The sequence below is a fragment of the Hippocampus bargibanti genome, linkage group LG17 (genome assembly GCF_051943395.1).
Source record: "Hippocampus bargibanti isolate YZ-2025 linkage group LG17, ASM5194339v1, whole genome shotgun sequence".
NCBI classification, from domain to species: Eukaryota; Metazoa; Chordata; class Actinopteri; order Syngnathiformes; family Syngnathidae; genus Hippocampus; species Hippocampus bargibanti.
Genome location: NC_142750.1, coordinates 14,438,641 through 14,464,942, shown reverse-complemented (window position 1 = coordinate 14,464,942; position 26,302 = coordinate 14,438,641). Strand labels below are relative to the sequence as shown.

At 48.0% G+C, this 26,302-nt stretch overlaps 2 protein-coding genes across 3 annotated transcripts; both read left to right on the top strand.

The window, feature by feature from the left end:
* Nucleotides 1-1,248: 1,248 nt before the first annotated feature.
* On the top strand, nucleotides 1,249-6,172 carry ddx5 (DEAD-box helicase 5). 2 transcript variants are annotated; one of them, XM_089018412.1, is made up of 13 exons: nucleotides 1,249-1,409; nucleotides 2,032-2,197; nucleotides 2,324-2,420; nucleotides 2,494-2,627; nucleotides 2,709-2,774; nucleotides 2,897-3,038; nucleotides 3,109-3,269; nucleotides 3,344-3,516; nucleotides 3,612-3,722; nucleotides 3,806-3,867; nucleotides 3,938-3,997; nucleotides 5,136-5,357; nucleotides 5,514-6,172. In XM_089018412.1, exons 1-13 carry the CDS (start codon nucleotides 1,363-1,365, stop codon nucleotides 5,858-5,860), a joined length of 1,788 nt encoding a protein of 595 aa, XP_088874538.1. In that variant the 5' UTR covers nucleotides 1,249-1,362; the 3' UTR covers nucleotides 5,861-6,172. The 2 variants fall into 2 exon arrangements, with proteins under 2 accessions (XP_088874538.1, XP_088874539.1); XM_089018413.1 differs by having other exon boundaries at nucleotides 5,136-5,370; nucleotides 5,514-5,682.
* Nucleotides 6,173-7,557: 1,385 nt separating this feature from the next.
* On the top strand, nucleotides 7,558-23,385 carry LOC148885925 (envoplakin-like). Its single transcript, XM_089018080.1, has 22 exons — nucleotides 7,558-7,749; nucleotides 10,186-10,285; nucleotides 10,350-10,504; nucleotides 11,120-11,243; nucleotides 12,702-12,833; nucleotides 13,896-13,937; nucleotides 14,010-14,171; nucleotides 15,367-15,474; nucleotides 15,581-15,676; nucleotides 15,748-15,858; nucleotides 16,983-17,129; nucleotides 17,229-17,383; nucleotides 17,501-17,598; nucleotides 17,681-17,841; nucleotides 17,981-18,159; nucleotides 18,249-18,387; nucleotides 18,459-18,652; nucleotides 18,739-18,889; nucleotides 18,982-19,065; nucleotides 19,141-19,275; nucleotides 19,351-19,443; nucleotides 19,551-23,385. The coding sequence occupies exons 1-22, from the start codon at nucleotides 7,709-7,711 to the stop codon at nucleotides 23,028-23,030; spliced, it is 6,087 nt and encodes a 2,028-aa protein (XP_088874206.1). The 5' UTR covers nucleotides 7,558-7,708; the 3' UTR covers nucleotides 23,031-23,385.
* Nucleotides 23,386-26,302: the final 2,917 nt, after the last annotated feature.

Sequence of the window (26,302 nt, the reverse complement as noted above, 5' to 3'; positions counted from 1 at the left end):
AATTTATGCTTAACTTAATTAGAAACTGATTTTATCCCAATTGGTGGTGGGGGTGAGTTGCACAAAACCAGAGGAAATTTGCTATGGGTATCGAATTGTGACCGGAAGGGCATATTCATCCACTTTAAAGTCCGGCGAACAAGCAGATTGATGACACTTTGTACAATACTTTACCCATTGCCGTCTCATTGCTGCCTCTCACTGAAGAATTGAACATCTTGTCAAACCGCAAAAGGTTAAGAGTTACAGCTCTTCCTTTTTTTAAGCATGACCCGCTAGGACTATTATCTCTCCTAGCTGACTGATGCAATTTCATGTCTGTTAACACTACCATTTTGTAAAACTATTTTATTTTTGTGTGTAATTAGTTCTAATTAAACTTGCCTTTTTCTAACAGCGTAAGGCCTTGTACAAAGAAACACTGTTCTTCCTTACTTTTTGTTGTTTGCCCTTATTAATTTTACAATTTAGAAGACACCAGTTCACCTGTTAAAATGTGTTTTAGTACACGTATCATTTACAAATGAATGGGATTATGTGGGATGGTTTCGGTTGGTTTTCCTTATCTTTTCATCCATTTTGCAGTTTTTGGTCATGTTGTGTCATACACTGTATTTTTCTGAATTGCGCATCTCTACTTTTCTCTGGTTGCTTTATTAACGATTCCTCTCACATTTAAACAATCATGCAAGCTTAATGGAACACAAAATAGTCGCTTAGTGTGGCGATAATGTAGATGTTTTTTTATTAATTTGTATTTATCATGTGGTATAAAAAGGTTGAAACAATTTCGTTTTATTTTGCTTAAACGTGGAAGTTGAACATGTTTGTGGAGACTAGGTCCGAATACAAATGTAATTTTACCAGAGAATAAGTAAATGAATCATTTTAAACTGAATCAACGTTGAAATGCCGTTTTCGTCATGTTTGGGGCGGGTTTAGTAGTGACGTCTTTTCTTCAGGAGACACCGCATTACTTGATTTCGTTTGGAACATATTAATCCGCCATTTCGGTGGTTCTTCTGAGTTAGCTACTTGGTGAAACATAGGGCCGAAAGGAAATTTGATCTTTTCACTTTTTGATTTCGTTTAATAGACACACATTGCAAAGAAACGTTGAGATGGCAACGAGTTAATTTTCTATTTTCTACTTTTTCAAGCTGAAGTTAAAGGGGGGGGGGGGGGCAAAAAAAACAGCGGATGAATATGACGAAAGTCGAACTTCCGCTTACCATATAACCGGACCTCCTTTTTCTTTTGCCGGCATTTCGTCACCGCTACCGAGGTTAACACGAGTACGACGCAGAGCAAGACGATTTATCATTTATTTTCGAATTAACGACCAGAAAGACACTACTCAAGATGCCAGGATATTCCGACAGAGATCGTGGCCGGGACAGAGATCGAGGGTAAGTACAGCATTTTCGTTTCTTCAAGGCGGCTTTCCCCTCGTGGAAAATGGCCGACCAGACCGAACCGCGGAAATAACGTTGAATACTGCGTAACTTTTTCAATGTTGACAAAAATCGAACAGTTTTTTTAGACCGACAAATTATCCGTGCCTATAGTTGTCATGTTTTTGACGTTGGACGCGAAAAGGCAGTCTGTAGTCTTATCTTAGTCCGGGCCTGCTCTGGCTGGCCTCGTGCCTGATATGGCGGCTACTCGTTAGCTGCAAGCTAGGACTTTGTTCGCTCGTGAGACACGGTCCAAGCCAGTCAAAGCCGAAAGACGCACATCAGTCGAGGAAAGTTATTCCACACCCGTGACAATTCTTTGCTATTGCTGAACTGCTCGCTCGTCATTGTTAGCTCTTGATAGTCGGCTCATTGGCCATGTGGCAATTGCGAAGCACGCACAAAATGCCGGCTTTTTTTTCTCCATTGTTTCCCTACTGGGATGTAAATATGTAGCAGAGCGACGTGTTCTCACAATGATTTGGTTGAGACGGTTTTCTTCGAGCGGTCCCTCGATGCCCTCGACCGAATCGCTTGGCGTTGCAAATTTTTGAGCGACCTTGTTATGTTTCAGTTACGGTGGCGGCCCTCATCGCTTCGGTGGCGGCCGCGGAGGAGGAGGGTCGAAATTCGGCAACCCCGGTGAGCGCCTGCGAAAGAAACATTGGAATCTGGACGAACTTCCCAAATTTGAGAAGAACTTTTACCAGGAGCACCCGGACGTAACGAGGAGACCTTTGGTGGGTTCCGGCACGATGCTACTGTGTATTACGCAACACGTGTGAGCTGCTACACGTGTTTGGTGTTATGTAATGCACACGCGGCCACAATATTCAATCCCTTTCCATCGTTCTTCCCCGCTATAGCAAGAAGTTGAAAATTATAGAAGGACCAAGGCAATCACAGTGAAAGGGAGAAACTGCCCCAATCCAATTGTGAATTTCCACGAAGCAAGCTTTCCATGTAAGCGCCGTCTGGACTTTTAAAGTCCTTGCGTTTCAAAACGTGGCTAAATCTGTTTTTTCCTTCATTCCAGCGTATGTTATGGATGTAATCAACAAGCAAAACTGGACAGAGCCAACTCCCATTCAGGCTCAGGGTTGGCCTTTAGCACTGAGTGGCAATGACATGGTTGGCATTGCTCAGACCGGTTCTGGCAAGACGCTCTCAGTAGGTCGACGCGATTTGAGATGAAACGCAAGGTGTTGTACTTCTTGTAAGGCGTGTAATCGCTTTGTGTCTTCTTCACAGTATCTGTTGCCTGCCATCGTTCACATCAACCACCAGCCTTTCCTGGAGCGTGGCGATGGACCTATTGTAAGGATGGGTTTTGTTTAAAAACAAAAGTTGTCCGGATGCATGAGCGCCAACCAAAAACGTGTATGATATAACCCGTTGCTGCTTGAACCTGTGAGTAAATCTGATATTTCTATTGCCAGTGCTTGGTGCTGGCCCCGACTCGTGAGTTGGCCCAGCAGGTGCAACAGGTGGCCGCGGAGTACGGCAGAGCGTCTCGTCTGAAGTCCACCTGTATTTACGGAGGAGCCCCTAAGGGACCGCAAATTCGAGACCTCGAGAGAGGTGAGCTGTCGATGAAATTGAGCGCGGGGCCGCGGCTATCTTTCGTTCTCCTCATTGTTTCATTCCAAAGGCGTCGAGATCTGCATCGCAACTCCGGGCAGGCTCATCGACTTCCTTGAAGCGGGAAAGACCAACTTGCGCCGTTGTACTTATCTCGTATTGGACGAGGCTGACAGAATGCTGGACATGGGATTCGAACCACAGATCAGGAAAATCGTCGATCAAATCCGAGTATGTTTCCATTGGTCATTTCCGCGTGCGAATTTCAGGCCCATTTCATGGTGGTATTTTTGTCTTTGTTGCAGCCCGATCGCCAGACGCTGATGTGGAGCGCCACCTGGCCCAAAGAGGTGCGACAGCTGGCCGAAGACTTTCTCAAAGACTACGTGCAAATCAACGTCGGGGCCCTGCAACTCAGTGCAAACCACAACATCCTTCAGATTGTTGACGTGTGCAATGATGGCGAGAAAGAGAACAAGTTAGTACATGGCACTGTGGCGTGTAATTACAAGGCTGAACTCTTGGCGTCAATCTTGCCTAATGTTGAATTATCTTCCCTCCCCAAAAAAAAAGACTCATTCGTTTGCTGGAAGAAATTATGAGCGAGAAGGAGAACAAGACGATCATCTTTGTAGAGACAAAGAGGCGATGCGATGACCTGACAAGGAGGATGCGGCGGGACGGGTAGGTCGGCAACCATTAAGTAAGCGCAACTACGGGGCAGCGCGTGAATGAATGAATGAATGAAATGCTCTTTTCTTGTTCAGATGGCCAGCGATGGGAATCCACGGAGATAAGAGCCAACAGGAGAGAGACTGGGTTCTTAATGGTGAGTCGGCTCGTATTGACCAGCGAAAGGAGTCAGGGCGTCTCACCGTATCTGTTTTTGTTTGTTTCAGAATTTAAATATGGAAAGGCTCCCATTCTGATCGCTACGGACGTTGCATCTCGTGGTCTAGGTCAGTATCCTCCGTAAAGAACTGAAAAGTCTTTGCATTTTTTTAAAAGAAAGTATCTTTGCTTTCTTTAACTTTTGTGCTTCTCTCTGAGTCTCTCCCATGGGCCAAAGGAGGAGTGTTTATGGCAGGGCCTTGGCATGACAAGCCCAGGTGTCCAGAGGGGGAAGGAGGATTCTTGGAGATGTCCTGACTGGCGAGGCACGGGTCTCCCAGTCGCGCACATAAGCAGAGGTGGTCAAGGTCCAAGTGCATCGTACCACGCGCTGGCCTACCTAAAAGCGGGGAAGGCCGCAGTTGCTCCCATCCGCGCTCGACTTCTCTGGCAACGGTCTGGACTGTGTCACACACCCAGGCTCCGTAACCGTCCGTCCCAGCTGAAAGCCCCGTCCGTCCGTCACCTTGTTTGGACACTAGCGAAGGTGCTTTCGGTTGCGCGGACCTGTCGTAAAGCGCGGGTGGCGTCGCTATGTCGGCTTGTAAGACCGATTGGAATCTCACCTCTGCAGTAACATGGCTACTGGCGCTTTTGGTGACAGTGGGACATGCTAGTTGGACAAAATCCAAGCTCACACTCCTCCCTCGCCTGCCTGCGTTAGAAAAGTCATGTCGAGACCTGCCGACGAGAGACTGTGATCGATCGCTGGGATAAACTTTGTGGGCATCCTTCCGCAACAAACCGATTCATTCACATCACCGCTTTCTTTGTTGGCTAGAGACTGCAGTCTGACTTAGTAGCAACTTTACCCGTGTACGTTGACACTAGGAGGCGCTAGTGAGCGTAGTGGCCCTATTGTTGATATATGTTGGGGGGTCGGGGTTGGGGGTGCGCTGCGATGGGAACGGACTATCGAATGCACGCTCCAATGAAGGGTAAGGCCCGTGATCTGTTTCGGTCACAACTTGGAGGACATCTGTATTTTTTTTTTTTTTTCCCCCCCTCCTAATTCCCCTCAAATAGATGCGACTGGAGTGTGCATTGTTTCTCTCTTCCCACTGTAGTCCCACCGTATGTTTGAATGCCGTTTCGATCCCGACTCTACTAACGGTGCTCTGTTTTGATCTGGTTGTTGTGGTGGCGCTGGCGCACGCCTTTGTGCTGTCCTCTTCCCTTTTGCCACACCGCACCACAATCTTGCAGATGTTGAGGACGTGAAATTTGTCATCAACTTTGACTACCCCAACAACTCTGAGGACTATATCCACCGCATTGGCAGAACGGCCCGTAGCCAAAAGACGGGCACCGCTTACACCTTCTTCACTCCCAACAACGTGAGACAAGCCAGCGACCTCATCTCTGTTCTCCGCGAGGCCAACCAGGCCATCAACCCTAAGCTCCTCCAAATGGGTGAAATCAGAGGAGGTAAATCAAATTGGTGAGATACAGAAACTGTGCTGTCAAACGCAGCCATTTTATTCCTATCCCTAAGGCTGATTTTATATATATTTTTTTAAGGGTACATTTGCTTGTTTAACATCCCCCTGGGGGGTCCCGTTTATGCTTCTTTGATCTCTGCAGGTCATTCAAGGGGAGGCAGAGGTGGTGATTTTGACCGCAGGGATCGGTATTCTTCGGGAAGGCGAGACTTTGGCAATTTTAGGGACAGGGATAGCAGTAGAGGCTACGACAGCGGACCAAACGATAGCTTTAGCGCAAATACTCAGAATGGGGGCTACGGGGCGAACGGCGGCGGCTACAATGGAAACGGACAGTCCTTTAACAACCAGCCCGCGTCCTTCCCGCCTCAGAATAACTTTGAAGCGCAGCAGAATGGTGCGGCTCAACCCCCGTTCCCTTTCCCCCAAGCGCAGCCCTCTCAGCAACAGCTTGCGCCTTACCAAATGGCCACGCAATTCCCCCAGTAAACACGCTAAGTAATTTATTGCTTCTTTGACTCTTCAATTACCATCGCAATATAGGTTGGATTTGTATTTACACGACAGGGTTACAAACATCTAACCTAAACGATCTGCCGTGCAAACTGTTGCATTTTTTTTCTCCTCCCTCTGCCGCTCTCGCTATTTAATTTGTTACATTCCTCGGTAATGTTTAGTTATGTTTTGTACTAAGTAATTTCAGGAGTACTGTCTTTCTACGCGTATCCTTGAAAGTGATGTTACCTCCCACCATGGAAGTGCACTGCATGATCTTTACAATAAAAACCAAAAACCATTGGACTTTGGTGTGTTGGCTTTTGTGCGGGTAAGCCTTAAATATGTTTCCATAATTGCCCACTGGGTGTCGTCACTTCCTACTTTTATTGGCCGCCCCAGTGACTGAATGCGGGTGTGGTTTTAAGAGAGCTCGTTGCGAACGCACCTACGCCAAGCACGAGCCAGGCCTGCATGCTCGAGTTCACATTCGGTTTTGGGCAATCTTGGACGTTTGTGTGAACATTTTGACGAATTGACTTTTCTGTTGCAATATTGCTACCCTCCCCCTCCCCGGCGGAAAAGATGTCGGTCTCGGTCAATTGGATTACTTGAGCGTGGCCAAGGTGTTTGCGAGCGCCCCAAGAACCTCGTTTCCACAAATGAGCTTTCTTTTGTGTGTACAAGTTATTTCATTAATGCTCATCCCAAAGAACACAAAAATACCAAGACCGCAGAATACTAATGAGCTGCCATGTCAATTGCTGATAGTATTCCGTATATTCGGCTGCCAAGTGACTCGTTCTTCTACATTCCACGGGGTATGCGTGCAAGTCCACATTTTTGTAAATATGTCACATCTTGATTTGATGGGGGGGGTGGACCTTTTACATCTTTGTATTACAAAGACTGAATAAATCATCTCATTTTTTTTTTGCTGTAATATACAGTAAAGTCTCGTTATATCGATATCGGATGCATCGATGGTCCCGGTTATATCGCTACCATTTCTATGCACGCACGGAGAAAATTACATGCAAACAGGGTCGGATATATCGATAGTCCCAGTTATATCGATATTTTTTCGGACTCCCTGGAATATCGATATAACGAGACTTTACTGTATTACGAAGAACGGTAATCAACATTTAAACGTGTTTTTTTTTTTTCAGTCCCTCCAAAACTCATTTTTCATCGAATTTTCTGCAGGTGACACCCGACAGTCGCGCTCCTTAATTCGGCGAATAAGACCTTGTATCACTTATATCGTCGACGTTTCGTGGCTGAGACAGGTCATTTTTTTGTTCACATCGTCTTGATAAAGCTAGTTTTACATACAAATGCTACACTTAAAACAATATCGAACAGCTCTCCACGGTTTAATTGTAACAAAGGCATTTTCATACTTTTTTAGGGAGGGGGGGGTCGTTCCAATGAACACAATATTCGATGTTTTTGAGAGAAATTGGGAAATCGAGCCCTCGTAAAAACAGATCCAAATTAACTTTAGTTTCTTCATAGTGACGTGCGGCTCAGAAACATATGAAAAAAGTTGATGAGTGAATTACTTTATGTGGCACTTTGAGGAGCCCGGAACAGGTCTGGCCGGTCTGCCCTTCGGCTCTGACTGCTTTTTTTATTGGCGACACACCTGCTCGCTTGCTTGGGCGGAGCTGAGCTGAGAGACGCGCCTGAAGTGAAGAAAGAAGCCGCTAGGCTAGAGACTCGGTCGCTGCGAGAGGAAGGAAGGAAGGAAAGAAAGAAGGAAAACGCGGAAGGAGGAGCACACCAAGACAACACTCGTACTCCGGTTACACGAGCGGGCCCGAACAGCTTCCCGTCATGTCGAAGAATCAAGAAAGTGGCCCTGTGAAGATCAGCAAGTGAGTAGGAGCACCGAGCGCGGAAGCGTGGACGTCCGTGAACGTGGACTTGCGTGTCAGGTGTTCCGGTCGTTTTCCGGTGCATTCATCTGTTTCTCTCCTTCCAGGTCAATTCATGGCGCGCATGCATAAATAAACGGTGCTAGTTCTTAGTGCAAGTGTGTGTCGTCATGTCAACAAGTGGTGGGGTATCATGAAATAGTATTATCAGTAAAAAAAAAAATCATTCCTAGACTCATGGTAATGGAAATCCTCAAAAATAGGATAGCGATGTATTTATTTGATTTGCTCACCCCTGCTAACGATGACGAAATAAGCATATCATAGTTATGACAAGAAGAATCAAAGAGCGCTTTTTCCTGAAATCGAATGGCCGCTTTAGGACTGACTCACAATGTAAATACTTAGCGATCAACAACATACGACAAAAAATGTCATTCAACCTTTATTTGAAAGTCCAGCTTTTCTACTTTGATAGTGTTTGCTTAAATCGTCTTCATAGCAACAAGTGCGATGAGTTGTCATTGTGAACACAGCATTTATCTCAATGTGACCTGTCACCCTTCTCCAGGGTGGGTGCACGCCAGAGGTCTCGCTTGTGTAAAAACACGTGACCTGTGAAATTGGGAGGCCCGTGCAATGTCGGAGGTCTTGAACGCGGGATGATTCATACATAGTCCATTTATCTTCATTGACAGTCGGGCTAATGTTTAAATGGTGCAAGAGAACTTGTGCAATTGGTAGACACAAAAGAAGTTGAGGAGCAATAAAAAGGCAACGCGCCACAGGAAGGGAAGCCAAGCATCTATGATTTGTTTTTCTTCACGTATTGATTATTGATCGGTCGTTGTTGAATATCCCCTTGAAGAATTACAGTGAGTGTGAGCAGACTGGAGTTGAGTTACACAACATTCCATTTACTGAATAGCGGACCCTTGACTTACAAGACTTCAATTATTTGTCTACCAAATGCATTTTCTTCATTGAAATAAATTGCAACACCATTAATCCGTTCCACGCCTACCAAGAAATAAACGGGTATTGTGGAAGGTAATTAACGCGCTGTAGTATTCTGTGAGGGGTCCTGGCCTAGGAAGCGACTCAATAATGACTCTCTGGTCAGAAACCACTCACTTGGTTCAGTGTTAGCGTCCTTTTCATTTTGTATTTGCGCGCGTGACCATTTCTTTTGGTCAACCAACGGCCGATAGTGAAAATGTTGCGATTCCTCAACGCTACTGGATATTATTCTTAGCAAGCATTTCGCTTGCGACTTTGACCGTCTCTGTATCTCTGTTCATTGCTGTACAGCACACGAATGTTGCCATTCGTGTACATTTCAGTTCGACAACATTCTTGCAGGTGACTAACGTGACGGGGGCGGCGATGGCGTACTGTCCCCTCCGCCCCCCAATGTCCCGCCGCGGGGTGTGTCAGGACGCATACTTGCTTTTCATATCGCAGAAGTGAGTGAACGACAGAGCAAACGCGCCAAGAGAGGCAACGGGTCACCACTTTGTGAGTGACGCCTTGATAAAGAATCTTTATGGATGGCATGGAACATTCGCCGCACAATCCAATGACAGATGCAAACAGGAAATGTGCACAACAAACAGTTATGCTGCCTTCGTGAGCGCGTCAATCACTTGACTTTTTATGGCGCCACTTCACATACGACACTACCTCACTCTACATTCATTCAGAAATTACATGTATTTATTGTCTGTTGTCAATTGGATGTCTTTTTCTAAGTGCCTTGCACGCTGGGTCCGAGAGGACAGTCATTTCATCTGTGCCGTATGTCATGCATCGTAGCATATTTGACAAGAAAGCTGACTTTGACTTTGATGAGCTCGCGCGGGGACACCCGTAACAAGCGGCCAGTAAGTCAACATCGGTCTTGATGGCGGAGCCCCAAAATATCTTAGCAAACAGAGTCGTTTATCCTGATCTGGTTGTATGCTGTCATTTGTAGCTTCCGGCGCAAATAATTGCTCATCTGATGTCAGTCTTTCCTGCAACATTTTTTTCACACGTTGAAATACGTATATTGTGATTTTTTTTTTCTAGACTCAAAATTTGTATGCTTGTGCATGTGTTTTTTTTCTCAGCGCTTAACTTCCCGTATCACACCCCTACCTAAAGAATTGACTCACTCGACACAAAGGACGTCCAACATCGCAGTGTAAATGGTGAAAAAAAGCGCACAGCGGGCAAGAATGAAGGAGAACTCGTTCCCCCTTGTTTTTTGTTTGTTGGCGCTGGAAATTTAAGTGGCCCAACTGCGTCCATTCTCAAGGGGAATGCTTAAAAACCCAATTATGTTTGACCGTGCCACATGACGCATTTGTTGGAGAAGATTGCAGAGCAAAAAGTCAGTTCGCCGCCTGCGGATACGTTTTTAAGCATAACGTCAGTGTGTCGTGTTCTCCGCAGGAGCCAGGCCACCGACTTGGCTCTCGTCATCGCTCGCATGCAGACCAACGCGGACCGCGTCGAGAAGGACATCCTGGGTGCCGAGGAGTTGCTGGTTGCGGTATGAAAGGCTCAATCGTTTTCGCAAAACGGATTTGAGAGATTGAAGTCGACTTGCGTTGCAGGACGCTAAACGTGAAGCAAAGAACCAGGCTCCGGTCCAACAGAAGGAAATTGCAGATAACCTGGCAGAGGCCGAAGGTCTGCTGAAGGAGCTCTTCATGGACGTCGATAAGACCAAGCGCCTGCAGCACCCGCAGGCCAACGAGATCGAGCGCGAGTGAGTTGACCGCAGTCGACTCTCTGCGACATGTTGACATCCAGACACACCTCGCATACTTTCACGTCATGATACACCGCCGCATTCCCTTCCGCATTCCGCCCACCTCGTCCCGACAAGGAAGCTAATTTGTGTCAGCGGATGTTCCGTGCGGGCCAGCGAATTGAAAACAATGAAAGGAAAACCGCCGCCGCGTCTTTCTGATCAAATCCCATGTGATATTTCTTGATTTCACGGCTCGGCCTTCGGTAGTGCTTTGTCCCAATCAATCCAGACTGAAAAAAGTCTGGCGTGATTTACTACGAGTCCACTAGAGGGCATCCTTAGCCAGGAAATAACTGACCGACCTTTCTTAATGACGTCCATTTTTTTTCTTGAAAAGTCCATCTTGAAAATGCTTTCACAGTAAATTGCAGCACGGGCCAATTGTAGCCTGTAGCAAGCTAGCGCCGCTTTAGCAAACTTCATGGCAACATAACCAACCGAGTGAGAAAATCTCAATCCAGTGGCCAGTTTGTTAATATAATACTGCTTTTGATCGGTGGCTATGGAAGGCAAAATCCAGAAAGGCGACGGCAGGCGATGACGCTCCTTGATTCTGATTCCAACTTGCAGCGTGAGGAACCTGCATGACCGTTGGGTGAAGGACTGCGCCACCTACAGGGAACTGTATGAGCAGGTGCAAGACTTGACGCCCAAGTCGAGAATCCAATGGGGTCCGGCGTTGGATGAAAAACAGGTTTGCCGTTGAACCGACACCATTTTTTTCTTTCCGAACTGACATCAGAAAAACGCTTTATAGCATCTAAAATAGCCAAAACACGCAGGCTGATATTTTTAGTCAAACACTAATAAAAGTGTCTCAAAACTACTTCTAATTGAAACCGGAAGTGGCCAGTTTCAGAAGGTCCCGCCCCCTTGTTCGTTGTGTCACGCCAAGACGTCTTGCTTTGCTTGAGAATCAAAACAGTCAAAGTCAGCTTTCTTGTCAAAGATGCTAATATGCATGACATACAGCACAGATGAAATGACTGTCCTCTCTGACCCAGCGTGCAAAGCACTTAGAATGACTTTAACAAACATGAAAATGCCATTTTGCCGGCAGAGGGGAGCCGCTGCGTGTTCACGCGCCGCCATCTTGAGAAAAACAAAAATAACAAATATGACAACAAAAAGACACAGAGTCATTCATTCTTCATTGCTGTACCCTCTTTGATGACATGAAGCAGTTCTAGATGAAAGAGGAGAGGATCAAAGCGTCCATTTCTGCAGTGGATCAGGGACGTCATGGTGGAATTTGCATGTCCACTACAAGCTAAATGTTGAAAGCAAACACGAAGCTGTAGCATCCATTGACGACAATATATCTCCTGTCCCGCACAAATCCGCTTCAATTCCAAGCCGTGACAGTTCTACATACGCATCGGCGCTCTGCGCTGACGCTGCTTTCTTCTTATCGCGGGCTCCTCATCCAACCGCAGGCTGTGACGATGCTGCCCATTACAGGCGCAAAAAAAGCACAATGAAGATGCTTTCTTGTTACTCATCCAGTTATGAATATGATTCAAATAGTTCTGAAGAGGAAAGCATACATGTTTGCAATCGATTAAAGAAGTCCTTCGAGCTGTCAGGACTGATGTGTAGCGTCCCAGAAAATGCACAAGATGGCGCCCAAGCTCCGTTGGAAATGGGCTGATTTGTCTGCCAGTATCAAATAGTTGTCTTGGTGCGACACACAACGATTCACCATTGCGTTATTTATGTGTTTTCCTTCTCATTTCGCCATCAACACGAAGCTTTCAGACCAAACAAAGTACCTCAAAATGCATTGTGTGTCGCTTTCTCGGTCAGTGACGATACCTACCGTGACGTCACGTACGGACTCGTCACCAATTCAAAAACAAGACTTCCTGAATATTCAGCGCGAGTCTTAAAAGGTCAAATCTAGCTATATGCGGCGGAATCTTTGTCAAATACGCTCAGTAGAAGTCATTTGAAGTGATTTAACAAATTATGGACACAACTTGTCCGGAGGTGTCCTTTGGAGCCTGTGGTGACACACACACACACACACACACACACACACACACACACACACACACACACACACACACACACACACACACGCACACACACACACACACACACACACACAGCTCACGTTTGTCCTCTGTTTCGGTTTATGGTGCGATTGCAGAAGCGTTTAGACACGGAAGGCTACGGTCAGACTCTTTCTGACATCGAGAAACAGATTGCGGCTCACAACATCCTGCATAAAGAGATCGAGGCCTACAGTGAGCAGCTGACGCCCGGCACAACCTTGTCACAGGTTAGCCTGACATCATTTCTATTCACGCATTCTCACTAACAAAGTCGTCGTCATGAGTTAACTAAAGTGGCCTGTCAGGTCGCTGCTCAAATGGAAACGTTGCACGATGTCCCGAAATTGTATCGAGCCTCTTTTGTTGATCTGAGTTTTGTCACTCTTTCATATTGACTCACCTATCTCAAATTGGCAAGCGCGTCCACGTCGCATATTGGACACGCTGACAGGACGGGCTCAAACGGAGACAGAAATAATTGACGTCATTTTTTCCCCTTTGCAAAGTGGAGACGGGATATTACACCGGCCAACCCCAGACATGTAGACACACACACAGCGACATTAAAACATAAAACATGACTAAGTACTTAATCTCCGATTTACATAACAGGTGAGTTAAGTGGATTGGTCAAACTGCTAACAGCGCGCAATCCGTTGATATGTTGGTGTTAGAAGGTCATTTTCTGGCTCGCGGAAGATTGATTAAATGCAGTGCGTACGTGGAATTTCTTGTTATTTTTAACATGTTCACTGCCAGACCATGTGTAAAAATGTCTCCGCTCAAGTGCCAGGGTTTTTGTCATTGTCACTCAAATCGCAGGACTCGCAGAATATAGAGTTTTAGGACTCTATAAACATCAATCAGAAAAAAACAGAACATTTTCACCAGAAAAAAAGAGTTAATTCCTAAGTTACACGGGTCTGGAGTTATCTGAGCTTGAAATGGGAGCAGCTGTACAAAATACAGTACAATACCTACATATTGATTGATATAGCGCTTTAACAGCGCTAACATTGACAAAAGCGATGGAAGGAAAAAACATTGCCAGAGGTCTAACCAGCGCTTTACGGTGACCCCCCGCAAGAAAAAAACCAATTTGGGAATGGCGCTCAACGTCACAGGTTTCAATTCCCAAATAAATTTGGGAATGGCAGAGATTGAGTTAATCAACTGGCAAGATGAACCCACGTTGCTTTTTTCGGTGTCGAATTGCAAGTCAATGAGGTTCACACATAACAAAGTGGACGAAGGCCTCTTTTCACCTCCTTGCACTCCGTTTGCAACAGGGCCAGTTTGCCACCCTGAAAGAGAAGTACAATCAACTTGTGGTGAGTGGCGTCCCTTATTTGTGTACGGTGGGTTGGTCCTGTGACATTTTTTTTGCTCCGCCATCTTTGCAGGAGAGCTCACGAACGAGGCGCAAGCACCTGGCCTCGCTCTACGACTACATGCAAAGCTGCCGAAAAGAGTTGGACTACCTTTCTCAGCAGAAGAACAGGATCCTGCAAAGAGACTGGAGCGATCGGATGGTTGACCCGCCCAGCGTTCGCATGGAGTATGAGGTCAGTCCTGTTTTCATCCAAACTACAGGAAGGGCGGGCGTCAAACTCATTTTTTTTGTACTTTTGCTTTCCTCTCGGGGCCGTGATGAATTTGGGGAAGCCATTGGACTCTTTCATCCCTTCCGCATATTACAGACACAATAAATTAACCCATTCATTGCCAGATGTTGTGCAAAAGTATGTCCACTTCAGTGCCAGGGTTTTTGTCATTTTCACTCAAATTGCAGAACCCGCAGAATATTGACTTTTAGGACTACATAAACATTCAATGCAGCGTTAGAAACTTTAGAGTCTCTTCTTTCATCAGAAAACAAAGAGTTAATTCCTGCGTTATGTGGGTCTGGAGTTATCTGAGGTGCAAATGAGGAAGTCTGTCCAAAATACAATGCAATACCTACATATGGATATATGTATATATAGCGTTTTAACAACAGCTGAAGCTGTCACAAAGCGCTAACAGGGGCAAAAGGCCAATGCTGCCCCCTCGTCGAAGGGAAAAGCATTGCCAAAGGTCTGACCAGCACTTTTTCGGCACCCCCGCACAAGAAAGACCAAAACCTGAACAAATTCGGAAATCGCTCTTCACGTCACACTTTTCAATTCCCGAATAAATTTGGGAATGGCAGTGAATGTGTTAATGAATAACTAGTTTTCAAATTTGAAGTCAAGAATAATGACTGTTACTGTGATTTCCCATTTGAAAATTTGTTTGGGACTTGTTTGGGAGAAAGCGTCATGGAATTTCACAAGTTTGATTTGCTTTCGTGGTCCGAACAAAATGATGTGATGGGCCAGATTTGGCCCTCGGGCCTTGACTTTGACACCTGTGAGCTACAGCAACTTGATTTTTCGGGGATTCTCACTCAATATCTGTCATGAGCTTTGCGTGACCAGCAGAGCGATGTTATATGTTGCAAATGCAGATGGCCTCCGGTACCATATAGTTTTCAAGCGGACAAAATACGTCCTGATATTTTTCAGCTCGCACAAATGCCACGATGACAGTTAGGCACGCACGCACGCAAACACACACATAAAAACACACCAAAGTTTGCTTTTGTTTGTCAACTTGCCTCAGGGGCCCTGCTGCAAACACGTACAAGCAGTGACTCTATTAGCCGCCGCCGCCGCCGCCGTCGCATGTAAACGCGCCCGCGCCGTGATGACGTTGTTGTTGCCATTTGTTTGCGCTCAGAAATTCAAAAGCAACGGGCTGCTGTCCCACGAGGGGGAGATCAACCAGCTCCTGGAGGAAGGCGATCGTCTATCCGACACGAGCCATCCTGGCGATTCGGCGATCACGGTTGGCTCCCGTCCGACCGACCGACCGATCGATCGGCCGACCGATCGATCGATCGATCGGCCTCTTGTCCTTCTCGCCCTAACTTGACTCCGAACGCGGCGAACAGGCCCACAAAGAGGCGGTGCAGAGCGGTTGGCAGTCGTTCCTCAACCTGTGTCTGGCGCAGGAAATCCACCTGGACAATGTTGAAGACTACAAGAAGGTAAGCCGCCGCGCGGCGTGACTTGTTCCGTTGGGACGGCTCCTCGTTCAGCGCCGGCGCTTTTCTTCCAGTTCCAGCTTGATGCCGAGACCTTGTCCGAGTCCCTGGACAGACTCCATTCCAATCTGGACCCGAGGTTGTTGGAGGGGAAGAGCGACTCCGAGGCCCTCTTGGAACTGCAGGTGCTTTGGCTCCTATCATACGAAATATCGCTCGACGCCCTCCCGCCCCTCTTTTTTTGTCATCAACTTTTCAAATGACAGTCATACCTCGGCTTACGAACGCTTTAGCTAACAAACTTTTGGCCTTACGAACGTTAAATGCACCCATTTGCCCCATTTGCTCTGGTATCACCTCATCAGCATAACTAAGCCTAAGTGGTAACCCAAATTAAACCTCACCCCACCACGGCTAGGTAGTGAAGGGGTTTTGCTGTTTTATAACAATCCTCCCCTTTCAGACCATCTATTTTCTTTCGCTAAGATTTTCACCTCATTGTCGTCTAATGTGTGCTTGCGAAAATCTTGTTGATATCAAATCATGTTTTTTCATTTGCAATATAGAAATATCATGCTCCAATGAATGTATTTTGCTTTATTTCAATCTGTTTAGTATACTTTGGCAATCGAGTTGAATCGGGCTCATCAATTTTAGAATTTGGCCCCCTTTTCAGACACAAGCGCGCCAACTGGCCCACTTTTTACATTTCCCAAACTCATCCCTGCACAAATGACGAGACACGATTAAAAAAAGTACATTCCCATTCACAACGACACCATCGGCTTGTTTTGTTTTGTTTTGTTTGAGAGCAACTTTGCTTGAGTAAACGTGACAGAAGGGCAAGTTGGGAGTCCTTCGATTCAGGTTCTTCCAAGTTTGTGGCGTATGTTGACATTCCCAGAAGTCTATTTTGAAAAGCGGGTTTGCTCGGATGACGACGCTTTGTCCTCCGTCAAACCCACATTAGTTAGGTATTTGTTTATTTATTTATTTTTAAATGTATTTGTTTATTTATCTAGTTAGTTAGTTATATTTATTTCGTTTTTTGTTTGATTGTTGGTTTATTTGTGGTTTTATTTATTTATGCCGCATTTTTTTACATGAGTATGTATTTATGTAATTCTTTATTTATTTATCCGTTCATTTATTGATGGAAAAAGTTTTTTTGTTTGTGTTTGTTGTATTTTGTTGATGTATTTATGCATGCATTGATTTATTTATACCTATATAAGTGAAAAAAGGATGCATATGTTTGAGTGGCATTTCCGGTATTGGTCTCAGTGGTGGGTAATTTTCTGCCTCGTAGGGAGACGAGCCAGCCATCAAAAGGAACGAGCAGCGGCTGGCAGCCCTCAGGGAGCTCAGTCGCAACATCGCGCCTCTGAAACTTCGTCGAAGCAATCTTGCCAACGCTACGAAAGTCGTTGCTCTGTGCGACTGGGAAGATACAAACGTGAGGAGGAGTCGTCGCCTTTTACAACGAAAAACAAAACCTGAGAGAACACCACATCGTGTTTCCTGCTCGTTCTCAACCGCTTTGCGCCGATTTCAGGGAGCTGTGAGGCGCGGTGATGAGCTGACATTGAAGTCCATCGACGATCATCAGACGTGGGAGTTGCAGGATAGCAGCAAGAAAAGCAAAAGGCTCCCGGGAGCGTGTTTCATGCTGCCGCCTCCGGACACCGAGGCCCTGGAGAAAGTCAACAGGTTTACGTTGGCCGTTCTTGTTGAAAAGCGGGCTCGTCCATCACTCGGTGGACTTGAATCGACAATGTTTTTTTGTTTTTTTTTTTTTTGGGCTTTGGGCTTTTTGGGGGGCTTCAGGTTTGAGAAAACGCTGTTAAATTTGAAGAGCCAGAGATCGGCGACGATGACCTCACTGAAGAAGAACGCCGTGGATGTCGAGCGCCCTCAGCGTGCAGGTGTGACAAGGAATAGTTTGCTAACCCCGGTATAGGGCAGCCTTTTACGTTCTGTCCATGTGCTTCCCTCGTTGAATTCCAGTTTCTGATTCGGATTCCAAAGTGACTCTCCTCGCCAGACAAATGGATGACCTTAACCGCAATCTGGATCTTTGCAAAACGGACACGCAGAAACGACAGAGGGTCCCCGTGGACAGCCGCGACCCAGCACGTGACCTGGAAAGCAGGTTGCAAGATCTCAAGGTTGGATTTCATTTGGTTTCTGCCTGGCGATTGGCCGGCAACTGGTTCAGGGTGCCCCCCGCCTACTGAAAAGTGGGAACGAATGACACGGCCTAACTCAATTACGTGTCCCTTTATTCCGCCGCTGCTTCGCCTCTAGAAATCGTCCCTGACGGCGAGGGGCCTCGAGTCAGAGAAGGCCGCCATCCAGAGAGAAATGGAAGCCCTGGCGGCCAACAAAGCGGCGGGAGCCAACGCCTCGGTCTTGCCGCTCAAGCTTGCCGCCGCCAGCGCCAAATTGGATGACATCGCCTCTCTTCTCGATCTTTATGACAAAAAGTACGAGCGGGGCTGCGACGCCGCGGCACTCCAACCGCACGTTTCGTTTTTGAGCAACAGGGCGTCCCTCTGCTCTCGTTTTGGCGCAGGGCTTCAGCCTCCATGTTCTTGGAGGAGCAGATGCAAAAAGTGGAAGGCGTGGTCTCCGCTTTAGAACACCAGCTCGCGAAAGACGGCGTCATTCCTAATCAAAAAAACGCCCTGCAGAGTCGTAGCCGCCAGCTGCAGGTGAGGAAAAACTGAACGACACACAAAAATGGTGACAGCCAAATTCACCAATGGCGTCATCCATCAAACAGGACATTCGGCGGGAAGTTTCCTCAAAGAAGGATGACTTGAACACGTTAGGCCGAGACTTGGACCTGACCAAGCAAGCGTGCAGCTCCCTGCAACGGAATTTCAACGAATACTGCCCGGACATCCGCCGCCAGGAGAGCCAAGTGAAACGTCTCAAGAACCGCTTCGCCAGTGTCACCAATCAGCTGCAGGACAGGTGAGAGTTGCAAAAAATCATCTCCTTGCTATGTGCGGGTGTCCTTTGATGACATCTGAAAAATGGCGCTGGTTATTCGTGTCTAGGTCTACCCTCATCCAGGAAGCCAGCAATAAAAACCAAGACTTCCAGAATGCCGCTCAGTCTCTGGACTTCTTTTTAGTCAATTTGCCAAATAACGGCATCGGACCTCGCGACGACGTGGCCGAGATAACAGCCAAGCACAACTCTCAGAAGGTAAGCGCCAATGTCATTTTACAAAAATGGTTGTGAAATTTGTCATCCTTCCTTCTCTTTTCACTCGCTCTGGATTCGTCTGCGATGTTTAGCGAGTGCTGGAGGACATTCACAGAAAGTCGGGTGACGTGCGGCGGATCAAGGATCTCTCCCGAGAGCTTCAGAACACCCTGATTGTAAGCTTTGGGATTGATGTCCTTCCTTACCGCCACCGGACATGCGGCGCTTCTTTAACAAATTTTTCTTTTCAGGAATACGAGACAAAATCAAATTCGTACCGAGGCGTTTTATATGAAGACGATGACGATGAGGACGAAGATGAAGACGACGAACCCATTCTGAAAAAGCGGCAAACTTCAACGATGGCTCAGGCGGTGCAGAGGAAGGTACGACGGCATCAAACGTTCGCGTTGTCGTCGCAGACACTTTTTGTTGAGGCTTGAGCTCCGTTTCCCCCTCAGGAAAAGGATTTACTCAACCGTTTCGCTGAGGTGTCTGCGGAGAATGAGCAGCTTCTCAGCCAGATGGGGACTGCCAGGAACATCGTTCTCAGGGTAAAGTAGAAGGCATTGCAGACTCTTGTATGTCCTTTTTGGCTTTTTGACAAGAGCCCTGAAACAAATGTCACCATTTCTCCTTCTGTCCTTCGATCCACGGACAGAACGAAGACACAGTCAGCAGTGTCGTCGTCAGTCAGCAGATGCTACTCCAGAGTCAGAGGAACGACGCGGAAGAGGCTGAGACGATCGGCAAAGAACTGGAGGAGGAAAAGTCTCGTCGCTTACATGCCGAGAAGGATTTGGAAACATACAGGCAGAGGTACTTGTCCTTGAAGAGCAGGAGAGGGGTGGAGAGGCTGGAGGAAAAGGAGGTTGTGCAGTATTACCGCGATCCGAAATTGGAAGCGGAACTCCAGTCCCAGAAAAGCAGTATTCAAGAAGAAGGATACAAGAGGACACAAACCCATTCGAATATCGAGATGATCAATGAGAAAATCATTAAAATGGAAAAGCAGCTCTCTGGCGTTGAACCCAAACTGGTGAACAAAGTTGTCACCGAATACGAGCGAGACCCGCAGGTCGATAAAGAAGTGGAACGGATACGCAATGAGATGCAGAAGATACGAGTGGAGATCCAGACCAAAGAGTCGAAGATCGTTCAAATGAAAAAGGAGCTGAGTCTCCTGGCGCAGCAGAAACCCAAATTCAGGGAGAGGCTTGTAAAGAAGGATGTGGTCAGGCTGGAAAAGGATCCCGAGATGATCAAAGCGGTTTTTACGTTCAAGAAGGAGATTGAAGCAGAAGAAGCCCAATGTCTGTCCATCAACAACACCATCTTCAGCGTTCGCAGCGAGATCAACTCGCTGGAGCGGATCATACCCACCGTTGAACCCAAAATTGTCACCAAGATGGTGAAACAAGTCCAACAAGATCCAGAATTGGTCAGCGAGTCAAAGAAACTGCGCATGGCTTTGGAAGAGGAGAAAGACGAGAATGTGATCTTGCTAAAGGACCTCACCACGCTTCAGCTGCGATACGGCGAAGTGGAGAAACTGCGGCCCAAATTGGAGGTTAAAGAGGTGATCAATGAGATTTTCCAAATTGACCCTGAGACAGAAGCCCACCTGAAGCGTCTGAAGATGGACCTGCAGGACTGCGGCCGAAAACGCAGAGCGATAGAGCAAGAAACCGAGGTGGTGATGACCACGCTGACGACGCTGCGGACTCAGAAGCCTAAAATTGAGTACAAGGAAGTCAGCCAGGAGGTGATCAAGGAAGAGAAAAGTCCCGAGGTCATGAGAGAGTTACAGCGACTCAACAACCAAGTGTCGCGTCTCAAAGTCAACTACGACACCACCCTCGAACTGCTGCTGCACCTTCGCAAAGAGAGAGACGAGCTGAAGGTTGAAAAATCAAAAGTGGAGACCAAGCTTGTGAGCAAAGAGGTGATCAAATACGAGACCGACCCCCTGTTGGAAAAAGAGGTGAACAGACTCCGCAGGACGGTCAGAGAAGAGACTCAACAACGGCGCAGCGTGGAAGAATGCCTCTTTGACCTTCAGAACCAGTACATTGTCCTTGAGCGCCAGAAGCCGGAGGAGAAGACGGTGGTCCAGGAAGTGGTTCGTGTTCAGAAGGACCCCAAGCAGATTCTGGAGCATGAGAGGTTAAACAAGTCCCTCGACGACGAGGTCAAAGCCCGCCGCAAACTGGAAATCGAAGTCAGGCAGCTGAGAGCCCTGATCCAAGAAAAACAGAACACGGTCGCTCAAATGGATGAGCGCCAGAAGAAGATTCAAATCGAGTCGGAGGTGCGGCAGATCAAAGCCCAGATTCACGAGCTTGAGCATTCTCCCAAACCCGTCGAGGAAAAGATTGTCATTGAGGAAGTCCTGAAAGTGGAGCGGGACCCAAAGCTCGAGCAACTCATGAACGAGATTCGCTTTGAAATGGAAGGAGAAGCAAACCACCTCATTCGTCTCCAGAGGGAAATCGGCAGCCTGAAGATAAAGTTGGAAATCCTGGAAAAAGAAAAGACCACCGAAAAGGTTGTTTATCGAGAAGTTGTGCGAGTGGAGAAGGACCCGGCGGTGGAAGCCGAGAGAGAGCATTGGCGGGATCTCCTTGCGCAGGAGAGGAATATGAGGCGCGACAAAGAAGAGAACCTTCAAAGCTCGAGAGTGAAACTGTCCCACTTGGAGACATCCCTATCCATCATTTCCAAAGAGGAGACGACTCTGGTTGTCAACAGGAGCAACTTGCAGAGGGAGAAGGAAGACCTCCTCAAACAGCTCAAACTGCTCGACACTCAAAGGGAGAACATCAGCGTCACCTTCCAGCAGCAGTCCAAGCTGATGAGCGAGCGAACCCAGATAGCCAAGCAGCGGAGTCTCAAGGCGTCCTCCGAAGCGCAACGCCTCGAGAAAGAGATCCTCCAGGAAAAAGACAAAATCCACCACAAGGAAGCGCTCATTATGGAGCTGAAGGAAGCACTCAGGAAGGAAGATCAAGTCGAAACTCACACGAGGGAGACCAACCTCTCCACCAGGATCACCATCATGGATCCCGATACCGGCAAAGACATGGCTCCTTACGATGCCTACCTCAAAGGGCTCATCGACCGCAATCAGTACATCCACCTGTCGGAACTGGAGTGCGACTGGGAAGAAATCACCTCCACCGGTCCAGACGGCGACTCGACGGTTTTGCAGGATCGGAAGAGTGGCACGCAGTACGCTGTCAAAGACGCCCTGAGGGATGGCCGCTTGACCCAGTTTGACGTGATGTGCTACAAGGAAGGGAAAATGCCCATCTCAGAGTTTGCTCTTCTTGTGGCGGGGGAATCTCGAAGACCTTTTGTTCCCCCGCTTCCAAGCCCCAAATCCCCCATCAAATCCATCCCAAATTCTCCTTTAAACTCCACGCCGAGTTCTGTGGTGTCCCCTCGCGCCAGTCTAAACAGCGACAGCGCGGACAACGTATTTGCTTTGAGTGACGAGCAGTTCCCCATCTCTGGTATTTTTGACACGACCACAGAAAGCCGCATGTCGGTGAGGAGCGCCTTGACCCGTAAGCTCATCGATGCCGACACGGCTCTGAAGCTGCTGGAAGCACAGGCGGCCTCCGGCGGGATTGTTGATCTCAACCGGAAGGACAAACTGTCGGTCCACAAAGCGGCCGAACAGGGCCTCATCGACAACGCCCACATGTACAAACTTCTCAACGCTCAGAAGGCCTTCACCGGAATTGAGGATCCTCTGACCAAAGAACGTCTCTCTGTGGGAAAGGCGGCTCAAAAAGGCTACCTCCCCCTCGAAAACGCCCGGTGGTATATCGAGGCGCAATACCTGACCGGCGGATTGGTCGATCCCACAAAAGCTGGCCGCCTCACCCTCCAAGAAGCCCAAGCGTCCAACGTGATCGACAGCGAGACGGCCAAAGAGCTGAGGAATGAGTCCTCCTACGCAAAGGTTTTGGTTGACCCCATCCGCAAAGACAAAATCTCGTACAAGCAAGCGATGGATAAGTGCAAGGTTGACAAAGGCACGGGACTGTTGCTCCTTCCCGCGGCTTCAAGTGATGAAACGGATTCACCGTCATACTCCAACTTTCGCTTTATTTCTTCGAACAACAGAATCTAGATGCTGAGTTGAAAGAGGAATGATTTTTTTTTTTTTTGCCGCAGCCTCCGGTGCGAGATGGTTTGTGGTACTGGTCACAAAGAGATTACATAAATATACTAATATTTATAACCCCATTGTGGATCTCGTTTGAATACAAAGTATGATTTGGGGATTAGCTGGAAAAATGAGGGTAATGATTGTTGTTCCATTCAACATTTTGAAGTCAAATCCAATAATCCACACATCATGTATTGGTTTATACAGACCTGTTTTTTTAAAAGCAATACTCTATGTATTTCCAAAATATGTATGTCTACTTCATGAATGTGAATCATACTTTATATACATACTTAATAAAAGACGTTCAAGATGAGTGCGCATTTTTGGTCCTTAGAGTAAGGCGTATTTCGCCGAAAAAGAAACTACCACGTGTCTTAAGCGTTTTTAGCCCGAAAAAAAGTATGTACAGGAAGGCATTTTTCGTAGAAAAGATGTGTTTGGCCCCGAAAAACAAGCATGTGTATTAAGGTGTTTTTGGCTTGAAAAAAGACCATTGTGAGTATGGCATTTTTGGCAACAAAAAAAAAAGACAATGTAAGCCATTTTTAGCCCGAAAAAAAGGCCATGTATAGTCAGGCAGTTTGGCCTGAACAAAACAAGCAATATTTGGCTTAAAAAAAACGGCCTTGGATGGGAAGGCGTTTTTAGTATCTCGGTGATAGCCTTCTCCTGCTCGACCGTAATTTTCTTTTGTGTCCTCTTCGGCTTAACACTAGCTTGTAGTGGTTTTCGGTCCCCAAAAAGCAAAAGTATCCACTCCATAACAAACCACATCTGCACTAAGTGCACTCAAAGAAAGTGGGTGTGGAAAAGTAGTCCGGCAGCCCCGGTGGCGCTGTTTGGCCGTGTGGTTTGGTGCTCTTCCGCCGACAACTAGTCCGCCAGCCATTGTGGCGCTCAATGTGTTTCCCAAAAACTAGTTTGTATGCCAATATTATATTCTCACAAATTTAATGTTTGTAAGGTGAAAAGTTCGTTAACTAAAGCGTTCGTAAAACGAGGTATCACTGTAATTTTTTTTAAACCCCCCCCCCCCCCCCCCTTCAATGTTGCTGCTGTAGATTGCAAATTTCCCCATTGTGGGACTATTAAAGGATTTCTGATTTGGATTCTGATTATGGGCATCAGTTCAGCAAATGGTCAAGTCTGATACGCTCCATTTGGCGGCAATGAAGCAGACCCCGCCTCAAATACAGGAATAGCGCTGCCCCGGTAGGGGGCCAACCTGTCCCGATGTAGAGCAATTTTCCTGCCCCTGGGGGGGACCGCTACCCGATAAACAACCTCCTCCACCCGCTCGAGTACCCGACAAGGGCCATCCCAGTGGCTGTCTAGTTTGGGGCAGCGGCCTTTTTTCCGTTTGGGCGTATATGTGGCGTCACCGGTGCGCACCGCAGCTTTAAGCTTTAATGTCTTTCAATTCCTTGATCTCCTTGATGTGCGTCTCACCCTGACGCATATCACAGGCTTGACAATGGTATAAAAGCAGCTGTCGTGGGACAGGGAGATTCAGACTCATCTCGGACTCAGACCCAGTCAGACGCACCGCTCGCAGAGTTTCACAGCACGACTTGCTCGACTCTACGCCACGATCAAGCTCTGCGCATCATCTGCCTGGAAGATCTGACATCGAACCTACTTACAAATAAAGAGAAACATCAAACTCTTTATTGGCGAGCCAGCCAGGAGCATTTTTTTCCCTCCTCCTCAGCCCAATCAACTCTCCGAATGGAAAGAGACCAGATTTCCGCCGTCTCCCTCAAACCCCCCCCCCCCCCCCCCCCCCTGGCACAATGACATGGACCTCTGGTTCCAAGTGGTGGACTCCCAATTCGTCAACCGGGGCATCACCCAGGAGATCACCAAATTCCACTATGCGATCGCTGCCCTCACTCCGGAGTTGGCTGGCCGTGTGCGGCGAGTCATCTTCGATCCTCCGGCTGAAAATCCTTACTCTGCCCTGAAACAGGAAATCCTGAGGCAGACCACCCTCACGGAACACCAGAGGTATGTAGCCTTGAGGCATGACGTTGAGCTGGGGGACAGCCGGCCCTCCCAGCTCCTGCAACGCCTCGAGACGGTGGCGGGCAACAGCCTCAAGGACCAGACTTTCCTGCGGCATGTCTTCATAGAGAAGCTGCCCCCGAGGATCAAAGCAGCCCTGGCGACCACACCACCCGATTCTACCTTGCAGGAGTTGGCCGCCCTCGCCGACAAAGTTGCGGAGGCGTACGCGGGGCAGCCTACCGTTTCTGCCATGCAGCGTCCTCCGACGCCAGGGCCCTCGACTGATGCTCTGCAACTGCTCGTTGACGAGATGCGTGCCCTGCGAACGGAAATCCGGGAACGCAGCCACAGTCGAGAGCGCCGCCGTAGTCGCGGACGCCGCTCCATTCGAGAGTGCAGCCCAAGCCGCGACCGGAATCCATCCAGCGCGGACCCCGACCTGTGCTGGTACCACCAATATTGGGGTGACCGGGCCAAACGATGCAGTGAGCCGTGCAAGAGGTCGGGAAACGGCCCAGCCAGGGAGTGAACACGGGTTCCCACTTGCCTGGCGCCTCCACAACCAGCCACATCATTTATGTCCGCGACCGCACATCGGGAAGACGATTCATGGTGGACTCGGCTGCTGACATCAGCGTTCTGCCACCTTCCCCTGCGGAGCGCTGGTACCCTGACGCTGGAGTGTCCCTGCAAGCTGCCAACCGCACCACCATTAAGACGTATGGCCAACGGTTTCTACGTATGGCCAACGGTTTCTCAACCTATACCCAAACCAGTTCCCCGGCCCGGAAGCCTCGCCCCTTGCTCCGCACGTCATAATTCCTCTTTTGGCGTGCTCCGGCTTTCTCCAGCTGGTCCCGTGCGAATGCGTGCGCTGCCTCCAGCCGATCCTGCAGTCGACGGGCATACTCCAGCCCCGGCTGGTCCTCTGGGTCGCCTGGTGGTCTTCCAAACGCCATTTCTGCCGGTGTCCGTATTTCCCGGCCCAGCATCAGCAGAGCAGGGCTACAGCTGGTGGAACTCTGAACCGCTGATCGATAAGCCATCAGCACCAGTGGGATGTGCCTGTCCCAGTCACGTTGGTGTGTGGAGGTGAGGATGGCGAGCTACTGTTGCATGGTGCGGTTGAATCGTTCCACAAGTCCATCACTCTGCGGATGCAAGGGAGTGGTGCGCGTCTTCTGCATGTCAAGGCGTTCACACCGAGCAGCGAACACCCTGGA

What these genes read in the sequence shown, in the direction of transcription:
- ddx5 (XM_089018412.1), top strand. Translation starts at nt 1,363, where the DNA reads ATGCCAGGATATTCCGACAGAGATCGTGGCCGGGACAGAGATCGAGG. An exon ending in AAATCGTCGATCAAATCCGA is followed by an intron (nt 3,270 to 3,343) that starts GTATGTTTCCAT and finishes TCTTTGTTGCAG; the next exon opens with CCCGATCGCCAGACGCTGAT. An exon ending in AATGGGTGAAATCAGAGGAG is followed by an intron (nt 5,358 to 5,513) that starts GTAAATCAAATT and finishes TGATCTCTGCAG; the next exon opens with GTCATTCAAGGGGAGGCAGA.
- LOC148885925 (XM_089018080.1), top strand. Translation starts at nt 7,709, where the DNA reads ATGTCGAAGAATCAAGAAAGTGGCCCTGTGAAGATCAGCAA. An exon ending in ATGTTGAAGACTACAAGAAG is followed by an intron (nt 15,677 to 15,747) that starts GTAAGCCGCCGC and finishes CTTTTCTTCCAG; the next exon opens with TTCCAGCTTGATGCCGAGAC. An exon ending in AGCTTCAGAACACCCTGATT is followed by an intron (nt 19,066 to 19,140) that starts GTAAGCTTTGGG and finishes TTTTCTTTTCAG; the next exon opens with GAATACGAGACAAAATCAAA.